The sequence below is a fragment of the Benincasa hispida genome, chromosome 12, assembly GCF_009727055.1.
Source record: "Benincasa hispida cultivar B227 chromosome 12, ASM972705v1, whole genome shotgun sequence".
Taxonomy (NCBI): domain Eukaryota; kingdom Viridiplantae; phylum Streptophyta; class Magnoliopsida; order Cucurbitales; family Cucurbitaceae; genus Benincasa; species Benincasa hispida.
Window position 1 is genome coordinate 64,383,160 of NC_052360.1, and position 11,716 is coordinate 64,394,875.

General features: G+C 32.9%; 1 protein-coding gene across 1 annotated transcript; it reads left to right on the plus strand.

Annotated features, from left to right (window-relative positions):
• Positions 1 to 6,159: 6,159 nt before the first annotated feature.
• On the plus strand, positions 6,160 to 6,687 carry LOC120067599 (formin-like protein 20). The gene has a single exon (XM_039019144.1). The coding sequence runs from the start codon at positions 6,160 to 6,162 to the stop codon at positions 6,685 to 6,687; it is 528 nt and encodes a 175-aa protein (XP_038875072.1).
• The last annotated feature ends 5,029 nt before the right edge of the window (positions 6,688 to 11,716 follow it).

Genomic DNA, 11,716 nt, shown 5'->3' on the forward strand with positions numbered 1-11,716 from the left:
TAAGTTAACCCTTCACAGGTTGTTCGTAATAACGGTTGGGTCAAATGTCTGTTTTACCCCCGAGATTACCTCTTGTTCCTTAAGTCTCACTGATCCTCTAATGAACAATTGATTTATGATCCGATCAACAAACCGAGTCCCTCTCGGGCCAGTGAGAGGGTGGGGCCCCATTCAAGACCCAGAGTCAGTACTTAAGGGAACAACCTCTCTACTATTCTTAAAAACGGGTAGGAGTGAATTTCATCTTGCACCCTATGTCCCAGCTATCTAACCGATCTTACCCTTGAAATAGAGGTTTATTGAGCTGGCGCTGTTGAGCCAACCACCGATGCAAATCTGAGGATAATCTCAAATAAATAGGAGTTCATAGTTAGCTCAGGATTAAGGTCAAGTTACCTAAGTCATCGCTTTGAATAGTCAGTCTTAAACAGTAAACAGTGTTATAAAGTAAGAGTGACTGATTTCGTGGTCTGATCTTGTACAAACCCATTGCACAAAATGCCCTCACTCCTCATGTCATAATATGTATGAATTAGGATCACATCGTCTGTAGCACTTTACAACTCCTTGTAACAACTATAGAGTGGGTCGCATCCAATAGTGTTACTAGAATAAGGCACCCAATCTCATTCATATACTATAGATCATTTTGACTATTTACTTGAACTGAATCCACTTTTATGTCTCCACATAAAGTTTAAGTACTCATGTAACAGTCATGGGTCTTTTTGTTTATTGGATTTCTAGTAAGCAATACATATTTTCTATAACAACTAATTGAATTTTCAGAATAAGTTTTATTGTTTACAAACCACGAGTTTTAGGACATAAAACCAAACACATATATAATTAAATTCCCTCTTCTTAATTTGAACAATTAAAATTAACCCAAAAACTAATTCTCAATTAAATCCTTTTGAATTACTAAGAGGACTTTATAGACCTATAGCTTGAAGCTCCAACGATACGTGAATAATTAATTTAACTCTTTAATTACATTATCCACCATCCGTTAATTGTGGGGTACTCCATTAAAGACTGACAGCTACACTCTTCGCACTACAGATATATTTCTATATCCATTGGATATAACCAATCAACAGTATGATGACCCTTCACAAACTACTCGTAAGTACAGCTGGGTCAAATTACTATTTTATCCTTATAGTTACATCTAACTCCTTAAATATCATTGATCCCTCTAATGAACATTAGATCATAGTCCTACTATGATTAAACCCCTCTCGGACTAAGAGAGGGTGTGGCGCTACATTGTTCAAGACCCGAAATCAACTCTTAAGGGAGCAATTTATCTACTTACCCCTGCTTTAGGAAGGAGTGAATTTCATCTTGTGTAGCTAAGTTCATAGCTCCCCAATCAGACGAATCCCTAAAATGGTAGGCATGTTAACTGGTGATCTGGCCACTCTCACCTATACAAATCAAAGGACCACTCTAATAGGCAGGAGTTCACAACTTACTCAGGATTAAAGTCATGTTACCTATGGTCATCCTAGTAAAATGAAAGTCTTTATTATGAACGGTGTTATATAAGGAGACTAAACATTTCGTGGTCTGGTCTTATACAAACTCCTTTGTATAGAATATCCCTGCTCGCATGTCTAATACATGAATGATCAGGATCAGATCATTTGTAGCACTTTACAACATTTGTAATACCTATAAAGCAGGTTGTACTCGTAGTGGCACTAGGATAAGGTACCCAGCCTTATCCATATACCACAGACCATTTACGTTACCACTTAAACATGATCCACCTGTATGTCTCCACATACATGTTTAAGTTACAACGATAACCTTGGATTTTAGATTATTGATTTGTGATTAATGCAACTAAAATATTACATATTTCATAGACCAAATGAATAAACATATCAAATATTATTAATTACATATAAGTTTGTTCATGCAAGATTTACAAACTATAGGACCTTACAAGATTTAGGGCATCGACCCCAATAGTTGGAGTCTTAATTTCTTATTCTCTTGGAGTCTATGGTTTCACCGGTTTCGTTGGTCTGATTTCTTAGGTCTCAGCAAAAAGCTTACACATTGTTCTCCTACTTCATAGTGTCACAACTTGACACTGTTCCTTTCCATTTCCACGAGGAGCCTCAGTGTTATTAGGTAGGGTGCCTGGTTGTCTTTTTTTGGATCATTGGCAATTTACCCTACTTGAACCTCTAGATTCCAAATTAAGGAGGCTTCAGACTAGATCAATGCGTCGTTTTTCTGAATGTATTCTTTGAGAAGCATTTCCAACGATGACAATGCATTCGAACTTGACACGTGATTGTAGTTGTAATGAGGTCGATTCTGGTTTTGCTAGTGGCCTTAGTTGTGCTAATTGAATCCATGTGGATTCCTTTTATGCGCTTGCTGCTTTTGATGCACATTATTCTGTCCAGACTGTTCTCGACTTCCTCCCCAAGAGAAATTATTAGAAATAACACCTTTAAGTTTTCACGTTACAAAACTAGCACCCCTTTGAAAACTCATTCAAATAGTTTTTCTCGATCCATCTCAAGCGAGATTAACCATCAAGGTTTAGTTTAAAAAATTAGCTTTTTCTATTGTTTTGGCCCTTTTGGACCCTTCTCAGTACATCTCGGAGATATTAGATTGAGATTCTAGTAATTTTAACAAAATATTATGTGATCTTCCTAAATCTTATACTAAATCTTATATATTATCAAGTTCGATTATATTTACCAAATATTATATCAAAATCTTACGTAATTTTTTAAATCTTTAGCCAAATTAAAATTTCCAATTTCCAATTCAAATTACCAATTATCCAAATGAATTTTTTTAGATGGATCACAAATGATTGATTTTGATTTTCAATTTTTTGGAAAGATTAATTTTTTCAAAAAAAAATGTAAAATATGGAAAATATATAAAATCTCGTATAAATCTCGGGCAGATTAACACCAAGATCAGTGAATTCTGGGACAAATTAATACCGAGATTTTATATCTTTTCCATATATTACCTTTTTTTTTTTTTTTTTGCAACATTTAATCTTTTCCAAAATTAAAAAAAAAAAAAATCAAAATGCAATCATCCATTTGAAAAAAATCTAATTGGTAAATTCATTTGGAAATTTAAAAATTCATATAGTCATGGAAACAGAAATTGGCCTAAAATAACATAAGAATTGAATATAATATTCGATAAAGATAACCGAATTTAGAGAAAATTTGAAAGTATATATGATTTGGTATACAATTTGAATAGATTATCTAATATTCGGAAAAATTACTAAAATCTCAACGTTTAACCCCTCCGAGATGTATCGAGAAAGGTCCAAAAGGGCCAAAACAATCCATAAGTTAGAAAAAGTAAAATTTTCAATTAAATCTCGATGGTCGATCTCGCTTGAGATCCACCCAGAAAAACTAAATTAACGACTTTTCAAAAAACATGCTAGTTTTGAAAAATGGAAAGTTAGGGTGCTAACAATCTCCCCAAAAGTGTTTGCTTAGAAATCTTAAACAAATAACAAAACCATTTGTTACCAAATGATATGAATTCTCTTACAGAAATCTAGATCACTCACCATCGATAAGAATAGTTAGAATTATGTTAGGGATCTTCAACGGTTGAAAATTTTGTCTATAAAGATTTGACAAATTATATTAGTAGAGATTAAAAGACTATTCCTTGCTAATCTTCAATTTTGGAACACCAATCAATTTTCAAAATGACCTTATGAAGAGTGGGGGTACAAACCACACGAATTTACTTAGTTTTACCCCTAAAATGACTTATATTAATGAATATGTTGTCTCTTACCATTTTTATAACCACGATCTTCTATTTGTTATAGAACTTCGTTTGCATTCTTCAACAATCTTCTTCTCGATCAAAAGATTGAGTCCTCTCAAATAGTTTTTATACCCGTATAAGTGTATGTTTATACTAAGAATTTCCTCATCAGGACTATTTTTTCTCTTTCTAACGTCTTTAAAGTTTATCCATTAAACTGAAATTAAAGTGGAATCAAATTCATAATTTAAGCACCCAAAAAAAACTATGAGAAGAAGAGAAGAGTAAATGCTAATATAATTAATAATTAAATTCCAATTTGGTTATTAATTTTGTTTTTTTTTTTTTCTCATTAAGTGGCACCCAACAAACCAATAAGACTCCGTCTTTTAATTCCTTTCGATTTTTAATTATAATTAATAGAATTAAACTAAATTCTCACTAACAGCTACTTGATTGACTTTGAGTTTCTATTTAAAGCCATTGATTTTCACTACACCTGGGTTAATTAAAGGAATAGAGATGTTTTAGAACTTAATTGGATTAAAAGAGTTGTTTTCAAACTATTTAGGAAAAATGGAGGAATTTTTCTCTTTATTTGAATGTGTCTCTTGATGAAACGCATTCAACATTATTTTATTAATTTTTTTTTATTAAAGAGACGTATTTAAATAATTAAATAAAGAAAGAAAGAAAAAGAAAAGGTGAATGCGTCTCATGAACAGACGCATTCTAACAAAGGCATTTACTTTGGTCGAAGTGCATGGACGCATTTAATAATATTTGGTGCATTTAATAGTATTTGGTCAAAGTGCATTTTCTTATTTGAATAATAAATTTGATTATAAGTACAATTTTCTTTATTCATGACCAGAATAAGATCCTCTATTACGTCTAGATCGATCATATTGAGTCACATAATGTCCACAATTGTCACGGCCTCTTACACTTGATGGTTAGCCCTCCTCTGTAAAGTATATACCCTTACCACGATGTCGGTATGTCATGTACTGATCATGGATCTGGATGACATGTGAAGTTTGCCCTTCTTCCATACTTGGTGTAGTAAGGGTTGTTGAAAAAAATTCAAATGTTGAGAGAGATGCCATCATGGAACTACGTGTAAAATGTCGAGTGAAGTTGCTGGATATTCATTCTGAACATTAAGTTGAATAAGAACATCCTGATGTCTTGTTGGATCACCTTATTCTTCCATTGATTGTGATCCTGACTCAGTCTTGCATACACACAGGAATGAGGGTCATTATACTGTGTAATTTCAAATTTGTCGTGTATTTTACCGCAAACAGCACGAAGTCTCCATGTGTAATTGTTGCCATATCTTTTATACCTAACATCCCATATTGTTTTCTTCGACTCAATGACTTCAAAATTTTGATGTCGAATGATTGAATAGCTCTTCATTGCATTTTTTTAAATCCAATTTCGTATTGAATATCATCCCCTTAAGCAAGGAATCAGACCTCATATTATTGTCTCCCTCCGTTGTCGAATCGAGTACTCGTTCAGGTCTATCTCAGTAAAAGTTTCAAGGATTTCATGAACACCATAAAATTCACCAGGTAGTTGATCTAGATCAATATCATCATCATCATCTATTTCAACTTCTTTGTCGTTTATGGCAATAGTTGGATCATAAGGCTCATCCTCCACATTTTGACTTTCCAACTCAATAGTAGTTTCAATTTCTCTCATTGAGATTGGACTTGAGACATTGGGTTGGGATATATACGGTTTCCAAAATCCAAGCTTCCAAAAACCCAATCTAAGGAGGCTAAGATTGTGCGGTGGGGATTTGTACGCGTTAGGGAGAAAAAAACGACTACTCATAAATTCAAGCTTCCAAAACCTGCACCACAAACATGAGCTTCAAAAATATAGACTTTCAAACCCTGTACCTCGAACACAGTCATTTGAAAGTCTCGGAAATTTGATTTCTAACCTGCACACAAAACGTCTCTTAAAAAACTTTCTTGTAGTTGAGCTCACTTTAGTGTCGTTAAAATGAAATTAAAACTAAACTATAAGTATGAAATTAATAATTTAAGCACCGGAAAAAGACTACGAGAAGAAAAGACAAGTAAACGCTAAATATAATTAATAATTTATAATTATATTCCAACTTGGTTATAAATTTTGTCTTCGTCTCATTAGGTCGCACCCAACAAACCATTGACATTGAGACTCCGTCGTTTGATTCCTTTTTATTTTTAATTATAATTAATAGAATTAAACTAAATTTTCATTAACAGCTATTTGGTTGACTTTTATTTTTCCTTTGACTCTGAGTTTCTATTTAAAGTAGTTGGTTTGCACTTCGGCTACACCAATTCCACTCTACTAAAAATGGAGTCTTCAACGACGTCGTTTAAAGACAATGAAAAGCCGACTGCCGCCTGTCCCACCCGAGGAACTGTATATCCTCCACCACCACACTACGGCGGCGGACACCCACCAGCAGGATACGCTCCGCCCCCGCCAATGCCGGGATACGGTGGACATCTGTCGCCACCACCACCGTACAGCCCGTTTCCACCGCCGTACAACATTGGGCCCTACACTCCACCTCCACAACCCTACGGTTATCCACATCATCCCCCGCCACCGCCGGCTTATGGTTATGCTCCGCCGCCAGGAAATCGGCCGGCGGGGAATGCTCCAACGAAGAAAAAGAAGTCAGGGATGAGTAAAATTCTCGGAATGGGAGCGGGGTTGGTCGGAGGGCTTTTGCTCGGCGAATTGGCGGCGGATGGTGGGGCGGTGACGCCATCGTTTGATTTATTTTCCGATCCGACAGGCGGCGGAGGACTGGATTACGATGCAAGCATGCAATCTATGTCTGATAGTATGGATTTGCTCGGTACCATTGGGTGATATATAACAATAATATCACAGAAATTGTGCTAATTTGTTTTTCATTTTCTAATTTTCCACGTGTTATTTTCTTTTTCTAATTTTGTGTTTGTTTGTGAAAATTGGTTTACGTATTATTTACGTCAGTGTTCGTGGATGGCTGAGCTATATGTTTGTTTCTTCGTCTATGTTTGTTCAAGTTTGATATTTAAATGTGATTTTTGTATCACGTTATTAGCTCATTTCTCACGTGTCGTAGAAAAAGAGAATTTTATTATAAATTAATATTTTTTCGGGGTATATATCAAATTTCATTCGGAACAAACTTTCAATATTGCCATTTTTAACACAAAGTATAGTAAAAATTGCTAATTATTCATCTATATTAATTTTAACACAAAGTATAGTAAAAACATTTGTAACTCACTAAGAAACACAAAATATGTTTTTAGTCCTAAGTTTGAAGAATACGCCTCCATTATTTGGTAAGTTATAAAAATATAATTTTGTTCTTGATAAGTTTAAGAGAGAGACAGAGAGAATCAAGAGAGATAGAGCCAAAAAAAATTGGAGATCCGTTTCTCAACTTTACATTGGGATGAAAGTATATTTAAATACACCGTCTAAAATAGATATAATTGACTTTTACGTCTAAAAGAAACATAACTAAATAATATCTAATAATATTGTGTAAAAACTATTATATATAATTTTAAGGCTCATTTTCGAGTTGATGCGATTTTTAAATAGTATTGTCAAACTTTCTTTTTGAAAAATCAATTGTGAAAATAAGTATAATAGTATTGGATAAATTTTAATTTTTAATAAAAAAAAACTAGCTACGGTGTTAGATAAATTAATACTAGATTAATATGATTCAATTATATGAACCGAAGTATACTTATTATTTTAATTATTTTCACATTGGAAATTAATTTATTATTATTATTTAATATGATTTGAATTTCAACTTAACTAACCTGCTTGATAAAAGTTTAAGAAAAATAATTGTTATAAAAAAATATTGAATAAATTAAAATATGAAATATATGTGAAAAAATATATTAATATATGAAAATATTATTATAATATAGTTATCTAAATGATTAAGAAATTAGCAGATTTTTAGTAAAACTGAATTTAAAGATTACTATTATCAACTTTCACACATTAGTTAGAATTTAGAAAATGATTCTTGGATATTAACTAGTAAGGAATACGTGTTACACACGTTTTAATTTAAAGTTTTAAAATAAAATTTTGTATGTGTAATAAATAAATAATATTTAAACTTAGTTTCTATAATAATAAACCTTTAATGGTAGTAAAAAGATTACACCAACGTATTTTATTATAAAAAATAACTTTAAAATAAAAATCGATTTTATATGTCTATCTACTTTTCGTCTATTTATAAAATTTGTGTCTCTTGTTTTCAACTTTTCGCTATAAAACTTCCTCATAATGTTTTTTTATTATTTCAAATTCTTTATGTTACTCTCATAACATTTTTTTTCCTTTAAATTTTTTGTTTCATTCTAACTTATTTTCTCTCTAAAATTGTTCTCATTCTCTAATTTTGTTTCTCACTTCCAATACTTTCTATTTGTCTTGCTAAATTTTTGTCTCAATAAAACTAATTTGTTTTTATGTTTTGTCATTTTTTTTTCTTGTGTGTATTTTCAAAGATATCATCAAAATTACTACTGATTTGGTACATTCTAACAAAACCTTTCAATCAAATATTAGTCTCAAAATATACTTAAGAAGACCAAGATGAGATTCAATAAATAGGAACAACACATAATAAATAAATTTTTATCACGAGCTATATAACCATATTAACTCGAAGAAATTGATGGAAGAATATGGAATTTTAGAGGGAAGTTAATGAACATACTTGTGAAGAACTTTTTGAATTTTCTTACATTCTAATAAACTTCAAGAGAACTTGAAAACCATTTGAAAGAATGTTATGATAATATATCATTATATGATACGATCACAGAAATTCGATACTTCATAGAATAGTACATGTGTTATAATTCTTAAGTTACAAATAATGAGGCGAAAATGAAGTCAAACATCAAAAGGGAAGAGGATCATGCAAGCAATATATGAAAATGCATAAATGTATCAATCACCCTAAGTGATTTAGTTTGTATTTTTTTTATATGGACACTTTTGATAGTTTTTTCAAATTTTCATATAACTTTTACGAGTCAATACATGGATCATACCCATAACAAATGGATTTATTGGATCGATGTGTCACCACCTAAAATCAATTGTACATAAGGAAGAGGTTTGTGTATTTTTCAATTTTCACCATTTGGTAAGTGAAGAGTGTAGAGTCGAGACCCCCAAGTCTAATAGTTTCCTCAAAAAACCTTCTTTTATGTTTATGTTCCTATGCACTCGGTTATTTCAACATTTAAGTTGCTTCTACCTATATTTTTTTCATTATGTTTCTTTTATATGTGTGTGTGTCTGTGCATAAGCTATTAGTTCTCTTTGTACAGAATATTTTCAGAAATGTCTCTAGACGAGCACGAAAGATTATGAGATTGGTTCTTCCCCAATTCGTCCCTACTAAGTATAGAAGTTTAGTTAGCTCATAAATTAAAATAAGCTTAATCATTGATTTTTGTTTCTTTTTCGTTTATAGTCTGTTGAGTATCAGTAATTGTTTTTCTAGGTGGGATTTTTTTGTTAATATGGGTGTTAATGATGGAATGGAGTTTTTGTGGGTTTTGAATGCATTTCTTAAGGTAAATGTAATGATATTAGCCCTTTCTAATGCTTTTCCTTCGGTATTTTCATATAGATTTCTTTCCTTAGCAATATTAGAGAAATGTTATTCTAATATAATATTGGAAACGGCAACACCCTCATATGATAAATAGGATAGTAGCAAACGGTTTGGAAGGGAACCTACAAAACAAAAGCTTGTTATAGGCTGAGTGACGGAGTTCGCTCTTTCTAAGACATTTCGCGGCTCTACCCAAGTGTGCAAGCAAGTCATGAATACTGTCACATCGTTTCCAAGATAAAAAAAAAAAAAAAAAAAAAAAAAAAAAAAAAAAACCAAAAAAACTCGATTGAAAATACACCGTTACCGATTGGAACACATACCTTTCTGACTGAATGCTCGAAAATGGAAAAAGAAGACAGAGGAGAGAGAATTGCGGGCGGGGATGGCCTAATAATATTACGCAACAATCCCCTACTTGAAAATTTAAACATAAGGAAAAACAAATTTTTCATCGAGAAGTTTCAGTCTATACAACATTGTGCATAAGCAAAGGTGTCTTATGACTTGAACATTTATGTAGTGTAGATGATTCAGAATATACTAGAGTAACCCTTGGTTATGAATTCTATCTCTAACAACATCTCACACATAGTGTCATTAAGGTGTAGTTCGAAATCCCGTGCTTTAAGGCCTAGCATGTGTATCCCGGTTTAGTGAACACTCTAGAGAGTTAACCTAAAAACTCCATAGGAAGCGGCCCTCACTTCCACATTCACATAGGTGAGTCTTTCAATAGTACTCCTATAGATAGGTACCCCACTTGTCATCAAGTATAGACCTCATTAAGAACAAAGTTCAACCTCTTTTATGCTTCAGTATATCATGCTCAAACTCTAAGTCATAGGAATGGAACTCTATGTTTGTTTTAGAATGATTCACTATATATCACTTGTGATCAGTTATTACCTGTTGAACCTATTTCTTGGGATCTCTAGTCTACTGGTTGGGTTTTCCTCACAGTGACTCATCTTTCTATAGGCAAGAGTCTCATCTTTTATGAGGTTCTAAAAACATCCTCTCTAGCTAGTCCTTTCGGAAGGAACTCTTAATCATAGTACCTACGAGCGGAAGCGGATCTTTCCAATTCATTGAGACAGAATTACCACATATACATTCCAACATATTAATATACATTCATAATGCTAAGAGATCAAGAGATCATACCAGTTGAAGATTTCTTCTTCACAACGAGTCTAAAATCCAACCGTCTACCACGAACAATCACCACTTGAACGAAGGAAACGAAGATGACACTACCACTCAGAGCCTTCAGTATTCTTGGAGTGAGAATCCAAAATGTGAGCTTTGTTCGAATTTGGTAGAGGGAATAAGGAAGAGAGACCGTACTTGGTTTTTCAAGCAAGTGGGAGATGAGATCGTCTATCATATAGACAAGATGCTTGATCGTTTAGGTGAAGTATACAATCGTGTAGGAAAAAGTCAACGATCGTGTAGGAAAGGGTAAGCGATTGTCTAGATCGTGTAGGAAAATGGTGAACGATCATCTAAATGATCGCGTAGGAAAAACTAGGTGATCGTCTATACAATCGTTTAGTAAATATCGGGAGCTAAACGATCGCTTAGAAAAAGGTAAACGATCGTTTAGTAAATAGCACGTGAAGGTGTAATCGGTAATCGATCGCTTAGCAATATCGTATATATAAGCAATCGTGCAGACACTATCATATAGGCACTGATTTTCTAAGCGATGACACTCTCTTTTACACAATGTCCGCGCATCTCATGCTTAACACACCGTCAGCTATTTATGTATCTCAAAGTGATCTTTCAATGCATTCATCCATTATTAGAACAGAAGAGACGCCGTCATATTTCCTTTATAACCATCCAATGAATATGATCTCATCATATTCATAACACATAAATTAATATCATATATTAATTATAATATTTTCCTCCACTAGATATAAATCATATTTATATTCAATTTCATCCAAATTAGTGTATCTCATACATAAAGTTAATTATATCATATTTAATTAACTCGTTCAATTATATCATATATAATCGAACTCCCTCTTGTCAATTTGAACATTTCAAACTGACTCTCAACTTGTATCCAAGCTACTAAGGGGACCTTATGGATCTATGGCTCAAAGCTCCAACAGTATGTGAATAACTGACTAAACTCTTTAATCACGATATCCACCATCCGTTAACTGCCAAGCATCCCACTAAAGAACGATAGTTGAACTCTTCTTGCAATAGATATAT

What these genes read in the sequence shown, in the direction of transcription:
- LOC120067599 (XM_039019144.1), top strand. Translation starts at nt 6,160, where the DNA reads ATGGAGTCTTCAACGACGTCGTTTAAAGACAATGAAAAGCCGACTGCC.